The following is a 23,680-nucleotide window of genomic DNA, read 5'->3' as shown; positions in this document are numbered from 1 at the left end:
TCTCCCAAAAGTCTTGGGGATCATCAAGATGTTTTCTGACAAAACTGAGATGAGCCTTTATGTTCTTATGGCTCAGCAGTGGTTTTTGTTTTGGAGCTATGCCATGCAGGCCATTTTTGCCCAGTCTATTTCTTATGGTGGAGTCCTGAACATTGAGCTTAACTGAGGCAAGTGAGGCCTGCAGTTCTTTGGATGATGTTTTGGGGTCTTTTGTGACCTCTTGGATGAGTAGTCGCTGCGCTCTTTCTGGTAGTTTTGTTTGGTGGGCCAATCTTTGGAAGGATCACCCTTTTCCATGTTTTACCATTTGTGGATAATGGCTCTCACTGTGGTTCGCTGGAGTCCCAAACTTTAGAAATGGCTTTATATTCTTTTCCAGACTGATAGATCTCAATTACTTTGTTTTCATTTGTTCCAAATTTTATTTGGATCACGGCATGATATCTAGCTTTTGAGGAACATTTGGTCTACTTTTCTTGATTGAGAACAGGTGTGGCTATGGAATTTGAACTTCACTTCCCAAAGATGTGATAAACTACAGTTGATTTATTTTTTAAGGGGGGTAGGGGCAATCACCTTTTCAAACATGACCCTGTAGGTTTGCATTTCTTTTTCCCTTAATAATGAAGACCTTCATTTAAAAACTGCATTTTGTCTTTACTTGTGTTTTCTTTGTCTAATATTTAAATTTGTTTGGTGATCTGAAACATTTAAAGGGAACCTGTCACCAGTTCTGTGACATAGTAGCTAAACATATCGCCTTATTCAGTGTCTGCTATGCATTCCCTACATCCTTATAGAATCCCCTGACTCCCCTTGTATACTCACGAAAACGTTTTTTAATGTCTCCCGCGCTGTATGGTAATCTTCTCAACCCAGTCCGATGGGCGTGGTTTCGAGCCTCTACATCACTCCCATCGGCTGTTGTTCGCCATCTTACTTCATGGATAACGCCTCTTGCAGTAAAGCCGAAAAACATCAGTTTTTCGGCTTTACCCACAGTTGGGCAAAGCGTATTGCGCAGGTGCGAAACTTAATATTTCTGAGCAGGCGTGAGATGTCGCATGGAGCAAGAAGCATTATCCATGAAGTAGGATGGCGAGCGACAGCCAATGGGAGTGATGTAGAGGTTCAAAACCACACCCATCGGACCGGATTGAAAAGATTACCATACAGCGTGGGAGACATTAAAAAACGTATTTGTGAGTATACAAGGGGCGTCAGGGGGTTCTACAAGAATGTAGGGTATGCTTACAAGACTCCGAATAAGGTGATATTTTTAGCAACTATGTCACAAAACTGGTGACAGGTTTCCTTTAAGGGTGACAAACGTGCAAAAAAATAGGAGATTAGGAAGGGGCAAACACTTTTTCACCCAACTGTATGTTGTTGGAAAATAGCCTAGATATACTGTATATATACATGATACATTCATAAAATTCTTAGCAAGTCATCTTCATTTTTTTCCAGATGTAAAAAATGTTAACATTTTGTTAAAGTCGTCATTTTATTGCTACAGTATATAGACTCCTAACCTTAGATTTTGTTGCTTTCCTGCAGAACGTCACCCTTGTTCCACAATGGCAGCATCGAATTCCCAGACCGCTAGTGCAGTTGGACTGAGTAAAGAGTTAGTGGATCTTCAACATCTCATTCAGTTCCCGGAGGAGATTGCGAGTATTCTCACTGATCAAGAACAAGAAATTTATCGGAATGTGCTGCCCATCGATTATCTCTGCTTCTTGACAAAAGATCTTGGAAGTAGTGAATGTGTGACCAACTTTCCTGACATTAAAACATCTCTGTTGGAGCTGAAGAATGGACAACATAACACTGTAGAAGGGCTTGTGGCAAGATTTAATGAGGTTAGTCTATATCTGATTTTTCATGACTTCAACATTGTATCTGGCAAACCTCACTTCTCATTGGGATTTTCAGTGTGTGATATAACTGCATTTGCCTGCTTCTCTATACCAATATAAACATAAAACATCACCCAACCCATGCGTACATCTAATAATTAGATATTCGGTATGTATATTTTGCAACTTTTGGAGTTCTCACCCTACTTTTGTAGTAATCGGACAAATTGAGCGGAGCTGGGGCGGACAGTAGTGTGATGATCACCGCTTGGCAAATTCATGACTAGTGGTGGTGGTCACTATGCCATAAATCTTACTCCAGAAGGGACTGGACAGTGTCGCCATCAGAACACAGGAGCACATAAAATATATGTTTACAAAGTTACTCAACACTGTATGTACGTTATAGTGGGATGTAAGTAGTTAAATAGAGTTCAGAAGGAAAACGTCACTTCAGATATGATAGGTACTGCTTTTTTAATTTGATTCCTTGGTCTATTGAGGATTCTTCTTTTGCTCCTGATGTTACATTATGTTCTGACCGTTTTCTGCACTGTAGGAGATTTCTTTGTTGGAGTCGATGCTCTTACGTGCACAGGCGGCAGCAGGTGATAGTTGCCAGTTTTCAGGGGCAGACTTGCTATTTGTTCTTGTGTGTGGTCTTCATCCAACGCCCTCCAGTCTTAACTGTACATAATTAGATTGGCAGCATTTTAGTTCTTGTGAATGTAAGTAGAATCCAGACGTTTGCCACCTGTGAATATGGGCAAGTAAGCCTAAACTGATGACTTCATGCTATTCTATAACACATCTGCCCTTATGGAGCTTAAAATGCATTCCATAGTATGTGGGAAGTATTTTGGCAAAAAAATGATTATTACAATATCTAGCTTCATTCACAAATGCATATACAGTATATGACTTTCCATACTTTATTGTATTTGGCCATGTCTTTTATTTTGCTACTTCTCTTGTAATTCAGAGCAGACGTCGATACCATTAGGCTCCTGCGCAAAATGAGGTTAAAGCCTCTTGGTCTCCTGCAAACTATTTAGAATAAGCAAGCGGCATAAATAGGATCAGAAAGTGAGCTACATATTGATCTACTATGAAACTTAAAGGGGTTGTTCGGGATTTAAGCAATTGATGATCTATCCCAAAGAATGAGCTATCAATATGAGATTAGTGGTGGTCTGACACCAGAAAGTCCCACCAGTCAGCTGAACTCCAGAAGTCGTTGGACATAAGCAATGTACAGGGCTCAACACAACAGCCTCATTCATTGTTTATAGGCTGTTTCCAGATACTGCGCTTTATCTCCTTTCCACCTGAATAAAAGATAAGTGCAGCATAGATTTTTTATTAATGTCGTGTTATGCAGTGCCCAGTCTATGTCATTGCAGACTTGTGAATCCACACATTGGAAGCTTTGAGGGTTCTCTGTTGCCAGGAGCAGGCAGTCATGTAACTGCAAATATTCAAAATGCATACTCCCGGTCACATTCCAACTAGATGGTTTCCGGCCTCACTCAAAACACTTGCATTGAGTGAGGCCACATCCATCTAGTCGGAATGTGGCCGGAAGTATGTATATTGCATATTTGCAGTCACATGACCACCCGCTCCCGGTGATGGAAAATCCTGACAGCTCGCAGTCTGCAGTCACATAGCTTTAGACCGGACAATCCCTTTAAAGATTAAAGCAAATGTTTTTCTACCTACATTGTTGTTTGTTATGTTCATTAATCCGTCCCATCTGACAGGCTGGGACTGGTCGACAGGGGAACAGGTAAATACTCCGATTTGCAGGAGTGCACCACCATGGCATTATATGAACATGCACTTGATACACTATATTATTCTTATATTATTATATATATAATTATATTATATATACAGTGTATATATATATATATATATATATATATATATATATATATTATATATACTTATATAAATTCTTATATTATTCTATTATTATTAAAGAAACCCGCTCTCGACCCATCCTGCACAAACAACTACAGACGAGTCTCAAATCTCCACATTCCTCTCTAAACTCCTGGAGCGCCTAGTCTACTCCCGCCTTACCCGTTACCTCTCCACTCACTTCCTCCTAAACCCTTCACAGTCCGGCTTCCGCCCCCTACATTCGACAGAAACTGCATTCATCAAAGTGACCAATGACCTTCTGACAATAAAATGTAACGGAGAACACTCTCTGCTCATTCTTCTTGACCTATCTTCAGCATTTGACACTGTTGACCACCATCTCCTACTCTCTAGGCTCCAGTCTCTAGGGATTAAGGGCACTGCTCTCTCCTGGTTCTCTTCCTATCTTTCTGACAGCTCCTTCAGTGTCTTGTTCGCTGGCTCCACTTTATCTCCTCTTCCTCTCACTGTCGGGGTACCCAGGGGTGAACTTAGCTTCTCTGTTGCCTGTGGCGAACTGAAAAACTGCACCCCCCTGGTAGTAAAATCAGTATAAATATATTTGGTTTAATCTTTACTAGCCTAACCTGACGCACATGTAAAATAAATACACTTTTAAATAGGAATATATTTGAAACAACGATCTTTACGCTTGTTAGAGTTCTGTATAAGTAGTAGAAGATAAAGTATTTTAAGAATACTACTCACTGTATGGTTCAGTTTCAGAAATCAACAGCTGGGCCTTACCAATGAAAATAGTTCAACAAACCCTCTTGCTAGGTAGAACTTCAAGGTCTTGCACAATAGAAAAACTATACAAAACACAAATGAATACACCAATAAAAACCAGTGCTGCGCATATTATAAGAGCATACATACATACATCATCCCAAGTCTTAGAGACTCTAACGTTCGCTCTTAAACAGCCTCCCCATTTTCAACAATCCATACTTGTGTTAGAAGGGTCCGTTGACTCTCAGTAAAATAAAGTGTTCGCCTTTCTTAATGGGTAAAAGTCATTTTAAATGGGCAGATTTAGCCACTGAATCAGATCAGTGGATAAATCTGCCCGTGCTGTTCTTACCATTACCTGCCTCTGAGCAATGGATTTATAAGCTGGATAAACCTTTGGTAGGAGCGTGGTATCCTTCGTAGGGGATAGCTAGAGATCCTCACTGTTATGAAGGATTCCACGCCAATTGTGGCACTTTACCCGGCTCTTCCCACCTGCCCTGTAGCGGTGGCAAGTGGGGTTCATATTTGTGGGGTTGATGTTACCTTTGAATTGTCCGATGACATCAAACCCACGGCTTAGTAATGGAGAAGCATCTATAAGACATCTATCCATTACTAATCCTACAGTTACATGGTAAATAAAGACTCAGCCAGAATAAAGTCCTTTATTTGAAACAATGACACAGACTCCTTTTAATATTCTCAATTAAACCATACTTACAACCTCGCCTAATTCCACCGAAGCCCTCAATCTCCTGTAAGAGAAATAAAATAAAAAAGCAACAATATACCATACCTGTCCACTGAGAAGATAATCCATAATGTCCCACAACGAGTCCAGCTCTGTGACATCTGGATGTCAGGCTGAACAGTAGCATTATGTCATCGCTCAGCCTGACATCCAGACACAGCAGAGCTTGAAGATGACCGCTGATGACCGGAGATAATGCAGTCCCCGGTGGTCACGTGCACGGCAGTTCTCGCTGTCAGCTCAGCTCATCTCGAGAACTGCAGTGTAGCTAAACATCCCATCAGGAACAAGGTACATTATTTAAATTAGTTCACATGCGTATTAAGCTGCATTCCCACGTGGTTTTACCGAATCTAATGATAGTGTATGTGAAATTTAAGCTGTGGAGATGGAGTGTCTCTGCAATGTAAATAGACATGCTGCCGTCTGGAAAGACGCGCGGCATGTGCTTCTACGCAGGGAAGCCAGAGGCGTCTTTGAACGCATAGTGGACAAGAAATCCCATCCACTATGCTGTAACATCTGGCCGCTGCGGGTTGGACGCTACGGATGTAATAATAATAATCTTTATTTTAATAGCGCCAACATATTCTGCAGCGCTTTACAGTTTAACAGTTCCAAACACAAGTCATAAGTAACAACGTTAACAATATAATAATTAAAGCAAAATAAACGACCCTGCTCATGAGAGCTTACAATCTACAATGAGGTGGGGGAGATGCAAAGTACAGGTGTGTATTTACAATGGTATTTTTACAATGATGGTCCAGCCATCTTGAAGGAGTGAGGGATAGATGGAGATAGTGAATGGGCTACACATGCACACTTACACATAAAATGATTTTGATTAGTGAACGTGATAGGCCACTCTGAACAAATGCGTTTTGAGGGAGCGCCTAAAACTATGCAAATTGTGAATAGTCCTAATTTCTAAGGGTAGAGCATACCAGGGGATTGGCGCAGCCCTGGAGAAGTCTTGGATTCGGGAGCGGAAGTTGCGGATTAGTGCAGAGGTTAGTCGAAAGTCGTTTGTAGAGCGCAGCGGACGGTTAGGCCAATAGAAATGAGGGAGGAGATGTAGGGGTGTGCTGCACTGTGGAGAGCTTTGTGGATGAGAACAAGAACTTTGAATTGGATCCTATAATGAGTGGGAAGCCAATGTAACGACTGGTGAAGAGCGGACGCGTCCGAGTACCGATTAGCCAGATGGATGACGCTGACTGCTGCATTAAGTATGGACTGCAGAGAGGAAAGTCGAGTAACGGGGAGGCCAATTAATAGAGCATTGCAGTAGTCCAAGCAGGAGTGGATCAATGCGACAGTGAAGGTTTTGTTTCCATGGTGAGAAAAGGGCAGATTCTAGAGATGTTGTTTAGGTGTAAGTGGCAAGAGATTGTATATGGGATGTGAAGGAGAGATTGGTGTCAAACATAACACCCAGACAGCGCGCCTGCTGCCGGGTGTTATTTTAGTGCCACCCACGGAGAGGGAAATGTCAGATTTAGGGAGGTTAGTAGACGGCGGGAGCAGAAGAAGTTCAGTTTTAGAGAGGTTAAGTTTCAAATAGAGAGCGGACATGATGTTGGAGACTGTGGACAGTCACTGGCGTTCTGCAGTACAGCGGGGGTAAGGTCGGGGGATGACATGTATAGTTGTGTGTCGACAGCATAAAGATGGTACTGAAAGCCAAATCTGCTGATGGTCTGTCCAATTGGGGCCGTGTAGAGAGACAAGAGAACCCCAGTGACTGTCTGTCCGCAGTCTCCATCATCATGTCTGCTCTCTATTTGAAACTCAACCTCTCCAAAAGTGAACTTCTTCTGCTCCCGCTGTCTACTAACCTCCCTAAATCTGACATTTCCCTCTCCGTGGGTGGCACCACAATAACACCCCAGCAGCAGGCGCGCTGTCTGGGTGTTTATGTTTGACACCAATCTCTCCTTCACATCCCATATACAATCTCTTGCCCGCTCTTGCCGCTTACACCTAAAGAACATCTCTAGAATCTGCCCTTTTCTCACCATGGAAACAACAAAAACCCTCACTGTCGCCTTGTTCCACTCCCGTCTGGGCTACTGCAACACTCTCTATTTATTGGCCTCCCCGTTACTCGACTTTCCCTTCTCCAGTCCATACTTGATGCAGCAGCCAGGGTCATCCATCTAGCTAATTGGTATTCAGACATGTCCACTCTTCACCTGTCATTACACTGGCTGCCCATTCATTATAGAATCCAATTCAAAGTACTTGTTCTCACCCACAAAGCTCTCCACAGTGCGGCATCCCCTTACATCTCCTCCCTCATTTCTGTCTATTGGCCTAACCAACCGCTGCACTCTGCAAATGACTTTCGACTAATCTCTGCACTAATCCGTACCTCCCACTCCCAACTCCAAGACTTCTCCTGAGCTGGGCCAATCCTCTGGAATGCTCTACCCCAAGAAATTAGGACCATCCACAATTTACATAGTTTTAGGCGCTGCCTCAAAACACACTTGTTCAGAGTGGCCTATCACGATCCCTAATCAAAGTAATTTTATGTGTAAGTGTGTGTGTAGCCCATTCACTATCTCCATCCATCCCCCACTCCCTCAAGATAGCTGGACCTTCATTGTAAATACACAATTGTAAATACACCCCTGTACTTTGTATCTCCCCCACCTCATTGTAGATTGTAAGCTTTCACGAGCAGGGTCGTCTTATTTTGCTTTAATTATTGTATTGTTAATGTTGTTACATATGACTGTTGTGTTTGAAACTGTTAAACTGTAAAGCGCTGCGGAATACGTTGGTGCTATATAAATAAAGATTATTATTCATGTAACAAACTACTCATGATACTGTTATATGGAAACCTAAATAAACTTATGAATGAGGGTAATGTAATTCATTTCAAATAACTGAACAGTGCGCAACCCAGTCCAACACTGCCCTCTGATATGATTTCCTTCATGTAGACTGCATTTGCCATGATATTTCTGGCTTTGACGAGGGGACAGAGCATCATCAGAGTTCTTAAAGCCGTAAGGCCTTTTAGAGGCACCAAGTAATAGATCAGTTGCATAGAGCTGCTGTCTTTTCACTCTGCATAGTATCAGAGTATAGTATGTGGAACAGACTGTTTCTCCTGCCTCCTGCTTGTGATAAGTTTCCCTCACTCAGACCTTGGAAACAGAGGGCAATGAAGACAGTCTTGAGTTGCTGCTTATACAAATACACTTGTGATTCTGCCTACAGAAGTTTTCTAATTAATAATTTTATGGCCTCACCTAATATATCACTGCTCTTATATAAAGTCGCTATGAAATCTTTAGCTGTATGGAGGACATACAAAAGAAAAATGAGTCAGGAGCTTGGCGAAGAGGGGGGAGGTCTTTCTGTAGTTCACGTGGTTTAAGAGACTGACTTCTTGTCTACACATGAGAGCATGTAATGGACTGATGGGCAGGCTGGAGATCCCATAACTAATGTACTCATAATGATAGGAATAAACTGTATGGATATAACTGAGCGGAAATTAAACAAATCACACAGTTAGAATATTGATAGCGCTTTAGCATTATATGTGCAAAAATTTGCTAGAGAGATACTTTAATAGAGAAGGACAGTGGCTATGCTACACTAAAGTCCATAATCATTAAATCTGTACATAATCTGTTGTGGCAAATATTGCTATTCCCCTAAATTTGAGGATGTCAGCATTGAATGCCTCAATCTGCTAAAAAGAAATGCATTCTCAAGCATTCTAACAGCCATCTTTTATGAGGCTGGGAGATCCTACTGAGATAACTGACACTAATTCAAAAAATCGGTCATTTTGTAGCTGAAAAATGGATGTAGAAAGAGTGCTTGAAAATATTGTTTAAAGCAATTCGACGAAAAGGACACAAAAATCAAAAGACATCACAGAAAAATGGTCGCCGTATTTACCAGCACCAGTTCACAATACTAATGCACTACTGGCTGCAGCAGACCCCCATGTTAAAGGCAGAGGTAGCACAGGGGTAAAATACTGTAGGAATAGTGTTTGACTTTTTCTGTATTTTTTAATGCAATTTTTTTGTGCCTGGGATGTTTTTTTTTTTTTCTGCTTAAATTTAAAATGGCCTCCAGTCAGAGGGGTGACAGCAGCTGTTACCGTGGCCCCCACACTGACCGACACTGGCTCTGCATTGGGGCCAGCTGTGAGTCAGGGCCGGGGGCGCGGTCAGTGGCTGACCCTCCGCCAGCCCCGCCCCCGTGATGGGAAACCCAAACGCTGCTCCCGCTAATGTTCAGCTATGTGCGGGCGGGCAGGTTAATAGCGTTTTTTCTGGTTACAAGCTCTCGTTAAGAGTATTTGAAGCATTTTTTCAGGTTGGTTTTGCAGCTGAATCTGCTCCAAATCCACAATAAAATATGCTCCATGTGAACACCATCTAGTATTGCAGTACTGCATCTCCCCAACAGAAAAGGAAATGTAAAACGACTGCTGGGTGAAGCGGATCCCTCGGCAATTGACTAATTTGATTTTCGCAGGCGCTAATTGTCTGCTTTTACTATACTTTATAACAGCCAGCTTTCTGGGAGCTTAAAATAACTGTACTGCATTACTCCATAATGCAATCATTCTTATGTCAGGCTGCTATCTGAGAGGAGTTTTTGCACTATGCAAGGTATTTTCTCAGATCATGATATTTCCTTTATTATTTTCCTTCTCCAGATGCAAATCATTAAGGTAAGGGCCAGCAATGTGCATTTTTCTTATATCTAAAGAATTAAGCGGCATATCAGTGTGCGCTTCCTCTTAAAATCAGCGATGTTCCTAAGCGTCCTTGTGCATAAACTTGCTTGAAAATTCTTAAACGTGGCGTCATGCTTTCATTGGCCTCAGCTAGTGAGTGCTTGATGATTTTCTGGCTATTCTAAGAAAAAAAATCTCAACTGTATTTACATTTACATGGAGCCAGGGTGAATTTTGGGAAAACAGAACTGAGAATAGAGGTAGGAGATATTTGACATAGTTCATATTCTGTTTCTAACTAATAAGAACAAGAGAAAGCCTGATTAAATTATAAGTATACAGATACATTGCAAGTATTAACAGAGGAGACTGGAGATGATAAAATCTTTTGAAATTCATAATTACCGAGTTTGACAAACTCTTCAAAAACAATTTACAGAAAATCTATTTGCTGTGACTCTCAGTGCTTCAAATCCTCTAAATGTCCAGGAAACACTTGTAATACTCTAAGGCTGTGTGCACACGCTGCGGATTATGTGCGGATTCATCCGTGCGGATTTTGTAAAATCCGCAGGTCAAAAGACCTGCGGTTTTACCTGCGGATTGTTCTGCGGTTTGGCCCTGCGGTTTTTCATCTCCTCAATGGAGGAGATGGCAAACCACAGGGGAATCCGCAGAAAGAATTGACATGTCAATTCTTTCTGCGGATTGAAAACCGCAGATAATCCGCGCGGAAAATTCCACACCGTCTGCACTGTGGTTTTTGATTCCCATAGGGAATCATGGTACTGTACACCGCAGCAAAATCCGCAGCGTGTGCACACAGCCTAAGGTCTACTAAGACTGTATCCACCCTATTTCAAGCTCTTTAACACAAGCAACAACCTTATTAATGTAAAAGTGACCTCACCAAATGGATAGTAACCCAGCAATAACCAGCAGCTCCTGTAATAAGATAGCACATTGACAAACTTTTCATGTTTTTTTTTTTTTCATTTTTAAGTAAAAGCTAGTCCAAAAATTATCCTCCTTAGTCATTTATGATCCAGCAGACTGTTCTTTGCAGAACATTGACTGACATAAAGCAACTGAGTTGCTGTCAGAGGTAACATCAACCTGCTGTTATTGAGATGACTGATGCCATATATTCCACACAGGGCCGGTTTTAGGCAAAGTGGGGCCCTAGGCAAAGTTTAAAATGGGGCCCCAAATGCTGACATATTGCACATCACAGAAGCATTTCGGTTGTATTTACATGCGCTGAGTTCAGGCCGCTAAATGAGTGTGATCGACAAAATTGAAGAAGTCGTTCAACACTTGTTTCCCGGCCTCTTTCCGTCTGAGAAAGAATGATGGGAACAGAGCGATCACTAATGGATCACTAAGGGTGTGTGCACACGTTGCAGTTTTTGCTGCGGATCCGGCCCTGCGGATCCGCAGCAGTTTCCATGCGGTTTACAGTACCATGTAAACCTATGGAAAACCAAATCCGCCGTGCATATGCTGCGGAAAATTCCACGAAGATTTGCTGCGGTTTATTTTCCGCAGCATGTAACATCTTTTTTGCGGAACCGCAGCTGCAGTGTACGTTCCTGGACATACAAATCAATCAATCTCTCTCTCTCTCATCCGCACTGACAAACCGCACTAGAACCTGCATCAAATCCGCTGTACACATGCTAGGAATCCGCAGGAAAAAGGCATCTGTTTTACCCTGCGGTTTCTGCCAAGAGATATGGATTCTCTGCAGAAAAAGCCGCAGACTAATCCGCAACGTGTGCACACACCCTAACAGATCACCATACAGTATCATGTTATCAGCAGCACATATACAGTTTACACCCCATAGTCCTCCATATAATATAATCAGCCCCATAGTTCTCCATATAGTATAATACACTCCTCATAGACCTCCATATATTAAAATACACTGCTCAGTCCTCCATATAGTATAATACACTCCTCATAGTTCTCCATAGAGTATAATGCACCGCTATAGTCACCCATGTAGTACAATTCACTTCCCATAGCATAATGCACCCCATAGTTCTTCATATAATGTATTCCCCATAGTCCTCGATACAGTATAATGCAGCCCACATATAGTATAATGCAGCCACCCCATAGAGCATAATGCAGCCACCCCATAGAGCATAATGCAGCCACCCCACAGAGCATAATGCAGTCCCGCCATACAATATAATGTAACCTCCATAGAATATAATGCAGCCCCCCTCTTATAGTATAATGCAGCCACCCCTTAGAGAATAATGCAGCTACCCCAGAGTATAATGCAGCCACTCCACAGAAAATAATGTAACTCCCCCATAGAATATAATGCAGCCCCACCCCCATATAGTATAATGCAGCCCCTCCATAGAATATATGGCAACCCCCTCATAGGATATAATGCAGTCCCTTATATAGTATAATGTAGCCCCTCCATAGAATACAATGTAGCCCTCCTCATATAGTATAATGCAGCCCCCATCGATTATAATAAATATAATGTAGCCCCAAATAGAATATAATACAGCCCACCTCCCCATAGAATATAATGTAGCCCCCCATATTATATAACACAGCCTCCCCCTATAGAATATAATGTAAAATGTACCCTCCATGGTATATAACACACCCGCATAGCATATAGCCCAGCACCACATGGTATATACCCCAGCCCACCGTGGTATACAGCCCAGCCCACCATGGTATACAGCCCAGCCCACCATGGTATACAGCCCAACCCAGCATGGTATATAGCCCCCCCAGAATGGTATAATACAGCCCAGCATGGTATATAGCCCCCCAGAAAGGTATAATACAGCCCAGCATGGTATAATACAGCCCAGCATAGTATATAACCCCCCAGAATGGAATAATACAGCTCAGGATGGTATAATACAGCCCAGCATGGTATATAGCCCCCCCAGAATGGTGTAATATAGCCCAGCACGGTATAATACGGCCCAGCATGGTATATAGCCACCCCAGCATGGTATGATACAGCCGAGCATGGTATAATACAGCCCAGCATGGTATATAACCCCCCAGAATGGTGTAATACAGCCCAACATGGTATATAGCCCCCCAGCATGGTATGATACAGCCGAGCATGGTATATAGTCCCCCCAGCATGGTATGGTACAGCCGAGCATGGTATATAGTCCCCCCCAGAGTGGCCCCACAGTCCAGTACTCACACTGATTTAAAAAAAAAAAAAAACTCTCCTCACCTTCACCTCGTGCCTGCGCTGCTGGCTGCTCCTGTCTCCTCCTGCTCTGTCTGGCGCACAGTGAGAGCGTGATGACATCATCGCGCTCCCGCTGTGTCAGAGGCAGAGCGGGGAATGATGGGAGAGGGAGCGTCAGCTGATGCTCTCTCCTCCATCACTGCCTCCTTCAGTGCGGCAGCGGTGGCGGGAGTCGGCGCTTGGGGCATGTGGGCTCCCCTGCCTCACAGGGGCCCCATAGCGGCTGTGTGATGTGCCGCTGGCTGGGGGCCCTAGGCAGCTGCCTGGTCTGCCTGCCCCTAACGCTGGCCCTGATTCCACAATACACTTGTTGGAGGCAAAGGAAGTTAATTTTGTGGCCTGTGTTTGGCAATACTACTGCACGGACAGCTGGTGCCAGTGGTGGTGGTGCTTCTGCTGCCACTAGTGGTTCCCACATTCTTTGCCATGGTATGAGTTATTTTATATTTATACTTCCCCAGGGGCACATACTAATAGTTTGGGGCCCCTGTGCAAGAAATATGTCTGGGCCCCCCTCCCTGCCCTGCATGCCTCTTAAGATGAGGACATTGTGGCCCTGGGACCCCAGAGCCTTGTCTGTTTATGCATATAGCAGAGACAAGCAAAGAATTAACTGAGTAGAATGGTAAAATGAGCAATTCTCAGTATACAGTGCTATATATAATATAATGGTTGCAATATATTAAGATACACATTTTGACGGAAGTGCTTCTCCACCTTGAAAAAAATAAATACATTTTTACTCTATTTAATGAAATTCATTCCCCATCCCATAAATGACATACCATAATAAGAAATGTCAGGTAAGTACAAGTAAAAAAAAAAAAAAAAAAAATAGCATCTGAAACTGTTGTATTAGTGTGGCTTTTATGGATGTAAAAAATTGACTTGTAAAACAGATATTCTCTTTTGCATTTTCAAACAACAATTATTTCCCACTTCACAAATAAGATTGCACAAGAAATGCAAAAACTCAGTACATTCATTTGTGACAAGCAAATACCATGATTTCAGGTTTTTTTCTGTGCTGGCTTGTTGCTTTCTAGTGCCTTAACAATCAAAAAGAAAGTGCATTTGAATTACAATTACAGCGAGACAGATGCCAGCTAAATCATATAACTGAGCAAGCACAGAGAGTCTGGAGCTGCTGCAGACATCTATCTCTTGCTCTCTATCACACACCACACACATCATATTAAGTGTTGTGGTTGTGCAACACATTGCTTTCTAGAGTATTTGTCTAATGGTTTAGGACTTTCTTTTTGTATCGCTGTTGTTGTTCTGTGAGCTCTGACATACTCTCACTATCCTAAATCACCTAAAATGCCTGCTACCTTCTCTGACTTGGCTTATATATATTAGTCCCTTCTGATTGGCTGTATTATACTTTGAGATGTGATTGTTACGAGGGATTATAGGGCAGCCTGGGTGGTCATGCCTGGGATCATGTGAGCCTTCTCTGGGTGATGTATTCTTCTGCAATGTGTAAAATGTAAGCTGGCATTTTTCTGGGTGATTTCAATGAATCGATTTGCAAATTGTTAAAATTTTCTGTTAACTGAATGTTCTCACATTTCTACTATTGATGTATAAAAATAGTTGTTAGGCAGAGTAAAATACGAATGTATAGATGACTTACAGACGGCATATGGATGAAATGTGCATGTCAAAACGCATGAAAATTGTCCGTTCTCCGTACACTCATCTGAAGTTAATGACATTTTTCCATGCTCCAAAGAGAATGTAAATACACACGTGGTAAAAATTGTTGTTGCCCCTCATTTAATGACAGAAAAACCCACAATGGTCGCAGAAATAACTTAAGTAATAATAAATAAAAAATCTATGAAAATGAACAAATGAAAGTCAGACATTGCTTTTCAACCATGCTTCCACAGAGTTTAAAAAAAAATAAAACACATGAAATAGGCCTGGACAGAAATGATGGTAGCCTTAACTTAATATTTTGTTGCAAAACCTTTTGAGGCAATCACTGCAATCAAACAATTCCTGTAAATGTCAATGAGACTTCTGCACCTCTCGACAGGTGTTTTGGCCCACTACTCATGGGCAAACTGCTCCAGTTGTCTCGTGTTTGAAGGTTGCCTTTTCCATACGGCATGTTTCAGCTCTTTCCAAAGATGCTCAATAGGATTTAGGTCTGGGCTCATAGAAGACCACTTCAGAATAGTCCAATGTTTTCCTCTTCCATTCCTGGGTGTTTTTAGCTGTGTGTTTTGGGTCATTATCCTGTTGCAAGACCCATGGTCTGCGACTGAGACCAAGCTTTCTGACACTGGGCAGCACATTTCTGTCTAGAATCCCTTGATAGTCTTGAGATTTCATTGTACCCTGCACAGATTCTAGACACCCTGTGCCAGATCCAGCAAAGCAGCCCCAGAACATAACAGAGCCTCCTCCATGTTTCACAGTAGGGATCGTGTTCTTTTCTTGATATGCTTCATTTTTCCATCTGTGAACATAGAGCTGATGTGCCTTGCCAAAAAGTTCCATTTCTGTCTTATCTGTCCATAGGACATTCTCCCAGAAGCTTTGTGGCTTCCCAACATGTAGTTTGGTAAATTCCAGTCTGGCTTTTTTATGATTTTATTTCAACAATGGTGTCCTCCTTGGTCATCTCCCATGAAGTCCACTTTGGCTCATACAACGATGGATGGTGCGATCTGACACTGATGTTCCTTGAGCTTGAAGTTCACTTATAATCTGTTTAGAAGTTTTTCTGGGCTCTTTTGTTACCATTTGTATTATCCGTCTCTTTGATTTGTCATCAGTTTTCCTCCTGCAGCCAAGTCCAGGGAGGTTGGCTACAGTCCCATGGAGCTTAAATTTCTGAATAATATGTGCAACTGTAGTCACAGGAACATCAAGCTGCTTGGAGATGGTCTTATAACTTTTACCTTTAACATGTTTGTTTATAATTTTCTTTCTAATCTCCTGAGACAACTTTCCTTCACTTCCTCTGGTCCATGTTGAGTGTGATACACACCATGTCACCAAACAGCACAGTGAGTATCTGAGCCCTCTATACAGTCCCACTCACTGATCCCAAGATTGTAGACACCTGTGATGCTAATTAGTGGACACACCTTGATTTAACATATCCCTGTTGTCACATCAGGGGTACCATCATTTCTGTCCAGACCTATTTCATGAGTTTTATTTTTTTTTAATTCTGTAGAAGCATGGTTGACAAGCAATGTCTGACTTTCATTTGTTCATTTTCATAGATTTTTTCTTTATTATTACTTTTGTCAGATTCAAGTTATTTCTGTCTCCATTGTGGGTTTTTCTGTCATTAAATGAGGGGTACCAACAATTTTGACCACGTGTGTATACAATTCCTGAAGAAATTGTCATTGAAAGACAAAACGTTGCCTGTTTCCTACTTTCTGATACTTGGGATGTACTGAAAAGACCCAGAATTGTGGCATTTTTTCTATACGTCTTTTTTTTTTTTTATCAGTGTTCATTGTATGAGTTGTGGTGCAGTTGTATAGATCGGGCAGCAATACCAAGTACTTTTTTTAACGTTCATTTTACATAAAGTAGCGTTTTTAGTGGCAAAATAGTTTTTTCTGATTTTTTTCATGCTTAATTTTGAATATTTTTCTTTTTCTCCCTTTTAACTTTAACTTGCCTGTTAGTTGATATATTATGCAATATTATAGTTTTACACTGACACTTCAGCTGACAGGCACCGTGGTTGGCCTGCTCAAAGGACATTACTATCAGCACCCACTCACCCAATAGTGGAGTGCCCAAAGACTTAGAGGCAGACCTCTACCTCAAATAACCCTCTAAATACCGCTGTCACTACTGTCCGTGCTGTCTGCCATGAGTGTCTGCAATGATATACAGCTGACCATTGGTGAAGATAATGCTGACTAATGGTGCCAGTAACATCACACTGTAGTGTACCTTGGTTTACAGTAAGTCATGTTCTACTGCACCGTGCATGAACGGCAATTGTAGGGAAGGGGTTAAAACAGTCCTTCTCTCCATATTCACCTACCATCAATGATCCAGCAGGTGGTAAAGCAACACCTTCCCATCAAAACATTGTGCTCTGACACACTGTGTTTCAGGCGTGATTTCATTAAGGGGTGTTGCTGCGTGCACTCTTCTTCCAACCTCCTCTTTGCTGCCCCAAGTATATCTCGGAAGCCAGAGCCCTGTTTGTCACAGATGACCACCTCAGTGACCACATGCAGCCCCTAGGCCTTGTTTTTGAAACCCCTTGTGCAATTTGTCTGAGTATAACAAGATGTGTTAAATGTATCATAGAGCGTGAACCACATTTACGGCTTCTTCTGTCTGGATGGTCCAGCTCTCCCGTCTAACTTTAAAGGGGTCGGCCACTTTCTCGAGACGTACTAAAAAGAATGAAGAAAAGGGATAAATAAAAAGAATGAACATAACTTTTCGGTGCAAAAATATAGGGAGGTTGTTAGGGCTGGCGGAATGCACCAAATTATAAAATAATAGTAGGTGTAGAGGTGGTACACTGCTGCTAAGTAATGGCGGACGCCCTATATGGCGGTATAACACCCGCGGGTTAAACGTCACCCGGTGTGCGCTGGGCGGACTCTGTTACCTCACAGAGCCGCACTATCGCTAATACACAAATGCCGAGCCTGTTCACACTCTGTCATGATGTCATGATCCCAGTGCAGGTTTTTGAGCTGCACACCTGGGGTTAATGTCTGGAGCTCGGTGCAGGTTTTGACCTGCACACCTGGGGTTAATGATTGTGGCCTCTTTCTGGTTCTGGGAGAGCTTCTTAAACCCCTGGGAAGCTTCCATCCCTGCCAGTTATACTTTTGCCTTTGGCCTAGTGTGCTGACCCCTGTGTGCCTGTTTGTTGCTATAGCTTGGTTGTATGGTTCTGACCCGGTTGTTTCCCATTGTGAGTTTGCCTGTTGATTTTGTACTGCGTTATTATCTCTGTGTATGACTCATTGCCTGTGACCTGACTACTCTATGCTCGCCCCTCTTGTACCATTGCAGCTATCTCTGTGTGTGACTCACTGGCTACGTCTTGACTATTCTCCCTGTCTATGCCCCCTGGTAACTTTGTCTCGCAGTTACCCTGCTAGGAGTTATCTTGCAGCTCCTAGCTCTGTGGCGTTTAGGCCACGCCCCTAGCAGTCACGTGCTTCAGGTCCTGCGGCTCTGAAGTACGCATCTACTCGGCTGCTGCCCGCTCCACAGGTATCTTTGAGCACTGTTCGCTTTACTCAGGACATGCACACTGGCTCAGTGAGCAAGTTCAGTGTGGTGTTCCTGACATTATAACTGGCCTACAATTTTTTTTTCTCTCCTCACTTCTGCAGCATGGACCCAATGTGTGCTTTATCTGAGCAGGTGAAATGCTTGACTCAGTTACTGCAGAAGCTTAGTTTGGAACACCAAGCTCTGGCCCAGTCCCAACGGCGGGTGGAGGACTCAGTTCAGGGGGTGCTTTCTGCAGGTTTCCAGCAGGTGGGGAATAGAGATGTCATTTTAGTCCCACCCGAATCCCCGGTTAAATTGTCAGATACATTTTCTGGTAACAAGGATGATTTCAGGGCATTTAAGGAGGGCTGTAAGCTCTTTTTCTCTTTGAGACCCCGCTCCTCTGGGGATGAGAAATAGAGGGTGGGGGTGGTGATGTCCCTGCTTAGGGGGTCCCCACAAGCCTGGGCATTTTCGCGTTCCTCTTCTGCCCCTGAGAGAATGTCTGTGGATGCATTTTTTGAAGCCTTAGGGCTTATTTATGATGTGCCTGATAGAGTGCGGTTGGCTGAGGACAAGGTGATGAGTGTCTGTCAGGGGGAGCACTCGGCCAAATGGTTCTGTACTGAAATCAGACGTTGGGCAGCCGAGATTTCTTGGAGTGATGCCGCCCTTTGGGGGCTGTTCCACAGAGGCCTGTGTGAACGTCTGAAAGATGCTTTGGCACTTCATCCCTGGAGGATGCCATGATCCAAGCGGTTCGCATGGATCGCAGGCTGCGGGCTAGAGGCATTATGCAACGGAAAACACCATTATTCTTCAGTGGAGATGAGACCCGGACTCGTCCTATGGCTATGGAGGTGAGCGCTGTCACCTGTGAGGGAAAGGAAAGAAGACGCCGCCGGGAAAAGCAGCTGTTCTTCTATTGTGGGAAATCTGGACATTGGAAGAAGGACTGCCCCTCCTGTCCGTCATCCTCCAAGATGGCGGGAAATGACTAGGTCTGGGTAGTAGTCGAGGAGGCTACCCAGACCTTCAGGTACAATTTTCCTCATGTGCAAAAATGGTGAGCAGGTGGAACTGGAATTTGGTTATGGTCCTGTTCAGACTACTGCTTTTATTGACTGCGGTTCTGCTGTGAACCTGATTGATACCAAGGTTATGACTCTTAATAAGATAGGGACAGTCAGGCTTCACGATCCTGTTAAACTTGTGGCAATTGACTCGTCTCCTCTTACCCAAGACGGTATCTGTTGCAGGTCTGAACTTTTTTCTCTAAAAGTGGGTTCCACTCATGTGGAAAAACTAAGTTGTCTTGTGCTAGATAACTTGCCTGCAGGACTGGTACTGGGGATGCCTTGGCTTCAACACCATAATCCTACCATTAATTGGGTTACAGAGGAAATCACTCAATGGGGATGCAATAATAAATGTGGTAACCTGGGACATCTTGTTAACGCTGTTAAATCCGTGTCTGTGTTGTCTGTCGGTCTGGAAGGAATTCCGGAGTACCTGAAGGATTTCAAAGACGTTTTTTCCGAAAGTGAGGCTGAGGCGCTGCCACCTCATAGACCTTACGATTGTGCCATTGATTTAGTACCCGGAGCCAAGTTACCTAAGGCTCGATTGTTCAATTTGTATGGGCCTGAGCGCCAAGCCATGAAGGAGTACATAGCTGAGAGCCTCCGCAAAGGGCATATCAGGCCTTCTGTGTCACCTGTGGCAGCAGGGTTCTTCTTTGTGAAGAAAAAAGATGGTGGTTTGCGGCCGTGCCTCGACTTTCGGGAACTGAACAAGATAACGGTTAGGAACTTTTACCCGCTTCCCCTCATCCCAGACTTATGTAACCAGTTAGCTGGGGCTCAATGGTTCTCCAAGTTAGATCTGCGGGAGGCCTACAATCTGATAAGGTTTCGGGAAGGGGACGAGTGGAAAACAGCATTCCTCACATCAGAAGGACTCTTTGAGAACCTGGTACTACCGTTTGGGTTAACTAATGCACCCTCTATTTTCCAAAATTTCATCAATGTTGTGTTTTCTGATCTGATAGGCCGTTTTATTTATTTGGATGATATTTTGGTGTATTCCCTGGACAGTCAATCTCACTTGCAACATCTAAAGACAGTTCTCCAGAGACTCAGAGAGAACCAATTGTTCGCTAAATTTGAAAAATGTTTGTTTTTTGTACAGGAGCTGTCTTTTTTGGGGTTGATTGTGTCCTGTGAGGGGTTTCGTATGGATCCTAAGAAGGTGCTGGCGATCGCTGACTGGGTTCAGCCTCGAGATCTCAAGGGGCTCCAGCACTTCTTAGGATTTGAGAACTATTACCGGAGATTCATTAAAGCTTTCTCACAAGTGGTTAAACCACTCACGGATCTTACCCAGAAGGGCGCTGATGTAAAAAATTGGTCTGTACTCGCTAAGGAATCCTTCTCAGCGATTAAGAAATGTTTCATGTCTGCCCCGGCGTTGGTACAACCTGACCCGTCCAAACCATTCATTGTGGAGGTGGATGCTTCTGAAGTGGGGGTGGGGGCTGTGCTGTCCCAGGGTCCGCCACCCTTACCAATCTCAAACCCTGTGCCTCCTTCTCCAAGAAGTTCTCTTCAGCTGAGAAAAACTATGATTTAGGCAATAGGGAACTTCTTGCGGTCAAGCTGGCGTTTGAGGAATGGAGGCACTTTTTGGAAGGGGCGGCTCACCCTATCACAGTTGTCACAGATCACAAAAGTTTGGCATACCTTGAATCTGCTAAGAGGCTTACTCCTAGACAAGCCCGTTGGTCACGTTGTTTTTCACGATTTCAGTTCTCCATTACTTTTCGACCGGGATCCAAAAATGTTAAAGCGGATGCCCTGTCCAGAAGTTTTGATCCAGTGTCTCCCCTGAGCCGTCCTCCATTCTTCCCCCAGGGGTGGTAGTGGCGGAGGTCTCAACTGAGTTGGAACAAGAAATTCTAAGGGCTCAGGCCCTAGCTCCGGCAACCCGACCAGGGGATAAACTGTTTGTTCCAGATTCATTGCGGCCTAGACTTCTGCAGGAGTTTCATGAGTCTAGGCTGAGTGCTCATCCAGGTATCACGCCACTAGAGAGGCAGTAGCCAGGAGTTTTTGGTGGCCTTCATTAAGGTCCGATGTCAAGGAATTTGTTTCTGCTTGTTCCAAAAGCTCGCATAACCGACCAGCTGGGGAACTCATACCTTTACCGGTTCCTGATAGGCCATGGACTCATCTTTCCATGGATTTTATTACCGGCCTTCCACCTTCCAGGGGCAATACCGTGATCTGGGTGGTGGTGGATAGGTTTTCTAAACAGGCCCATTTCATTCCCTTGGCAGCATTACCTTCAGCAGAAACATTGTCAAGGTTGTTTGTGTAGTATGTGGTCCGATTGCATGGGGTACCCCGGAATTGTGTGTCTGACAGAGGTGTGCAGTTTGTGGCCAAATTTTGGAGGACGTTCTGTATGAAATTGGGCATCTCACTCTCCTTCTCGTCGCCATATCACCCGGAGAGTAATGGTCAGACAGAACGCACCAATCAATCCCTGGAACAAATTCTCAGGTGTCTGACCTCCGCCAAACAGGAGGATTGGTGTGATGCATTACCGTTGGCTGAATTCTCTTTTAACAACCGGGTGAGTCAGTCTACCAGCATGTCCCCATTCCTGATTAACTATGGGTTTAATCCGCATTTTGGGGAGTTTTCTCGGGTGGATTCCGGTTGTCCAGGGGCAGAGGGGTCCGTTCAACGGTTAAAAAACCTCTGGGCTGAAGTCCGGCGTAATATCTCTCGGGCCCAGGGGAGATACAAATATTTTGCGGACAAAAAGAGAACCTCGGGAGACATGTTTCAGGTGGGAGAGAAGGTTTGGCTCTCCACACGTAACATCAACTTAAAGGTACCATCAGCTAAGTTGGGACCAAAGTTCATTGGTCCGTACGAGATTATGGAGATAGTCAACCCAGTGGCATATAGGTTGCGTCTCCCCACCTCCTTAAAAATATCTAATGTGTTTCATAAATCTCTGTTGAAACCCGCAGGATCTGTCAAAGAGAACTCTGAGTCTGTTGTTCCTCCAGTGCTGGTGGAGGGTCAATTGGAGTATGAGGTCGGACATATTGTGGACTCTCAGCGGGTGCGCTGCTGTTTGCAGTACCTGATCCACTGGAAGGGATATGGACCAGAGGAGCGCTCATGGGTCCCTGCTCGCTCGGTACATGCAGATCGCCTGGATCGGGCTTTCCATGCCAAGTACCCGGGGAAGCCTGGGGGTCCAGAGGCCCCCCATTGAGAGGGGGGTACTGTCATGATCCCAGTGCAGGTTTTTGAGCTGCACACCTGGAGTTAATGTCTGGAGCTCGGTGCAGGTTTTGACCTGCACACCTGGGGTTAATGATTGTGGCCTCTTTCTGGTTCTGGGAGAGCTTCTTAAACCCCTGGGAAGCTTCCATCCCTGCCAGTTATACTTTTGCCTTTGGCCTAGTGTGCTGACCCCTGTGTGCCTGTTTGTTGCTATAGCTTGTTTATATGGTTCTGACCCGGTTCTGTTTCCCGTTGTGAGTTTGCCTGTTGATTTTGTACTGCATTATTATCTCTGTGTATGACTCATTGCCTGTGACCTGACTACTCTCTGCTCGCCCCTCTTGTACCTTTGCAGCTATCACTGTGTGTGACTCACTGGCTACGTCTTGACTATTCTCCCTGTCTATGCCCCCTGGTAACTTTGTCTTGCAGTTACCCTGCTAGGAGTTATCTTGCAGCCCCTAGCTCTGTGGAGTTTAGGCCATGCCCCTAGCAGTCACGTGCTTCAGGTCCTGCGGCTCTGAAGTACGCATCTACTCGGCTGCTGCCCGCTCCACAGGTATCTTTGAGCACTGTTCGCTTTACTCAGGACACGCGCACTGGCTCAGTGAGCAAGTTCAGTGCGGTGTTCCTGACACACTCACAGCGCTCGGGGAGATGAACGCTCAGTATATGGTCACAGAACTCTGGCCCCAGGACATAGGACCAGCGTCTCTCTAGACCTACCGAGCGTGTGGCGTTGCAGCTGTGAACGCTGCTAACTGAAGGTGACTGCCGCGGAGTGACACTGCTAGGCGTGGTATGATGGTGCCCGATGGCAGGCGACACCATCGGATGCTAGTGCTGGGAAGTGACGAGCACTTGTGGCCTATGGCTAGCCACTGACTG

The 23,680-nt window shown here is 44.0% G+C and overlaps 1 protein-coding gene across 1 annotated transcript in view; it reads left to right on the top strand.

Moving 5' to 3' along the window:
• PLCE1 (phospholipase C epsilon 1) overlaps positions 1 to 23,680 on the top strand; it is a 579,770-nt gene that overhangs the window by 402,928 nt on the left and 153,162 nt on the right. Inside the window, exon 4 of the mRNA XM_073548121.1 lies at positions 1,561 to 1,865. Within this exon, the coding sequence (XP_073404222.1) occupies positions 1,561 to 1,865 (305 nt within the window). The remainder of the gene's footprint in view (positions 1 to 1,560; positions 1,866 to 23,680) is intronic.

The sequence above is a fragment of the Dendrobates tinctorius genome, unplaced genomic scaffold (assembly GCF_039654945.1).
Source record: "Dendrobates tinctorius isolate UK_male_01 unplaced genomic scaffold, ASM3965494v1 ptg000156l, whole genome shotgun sequence".
Lineage (NCBI taxonomy): Eukaryota > Metazoa > Chordata > Amphibia > Anura > Dendrobatidae > Dendrobates > Dendrobates tinctorius.
The sequence above is the reverse complement of the archived record's forward strand: the minus strand, read 5'-3'. Positions and strand labels throughout refer to the sequence as shown.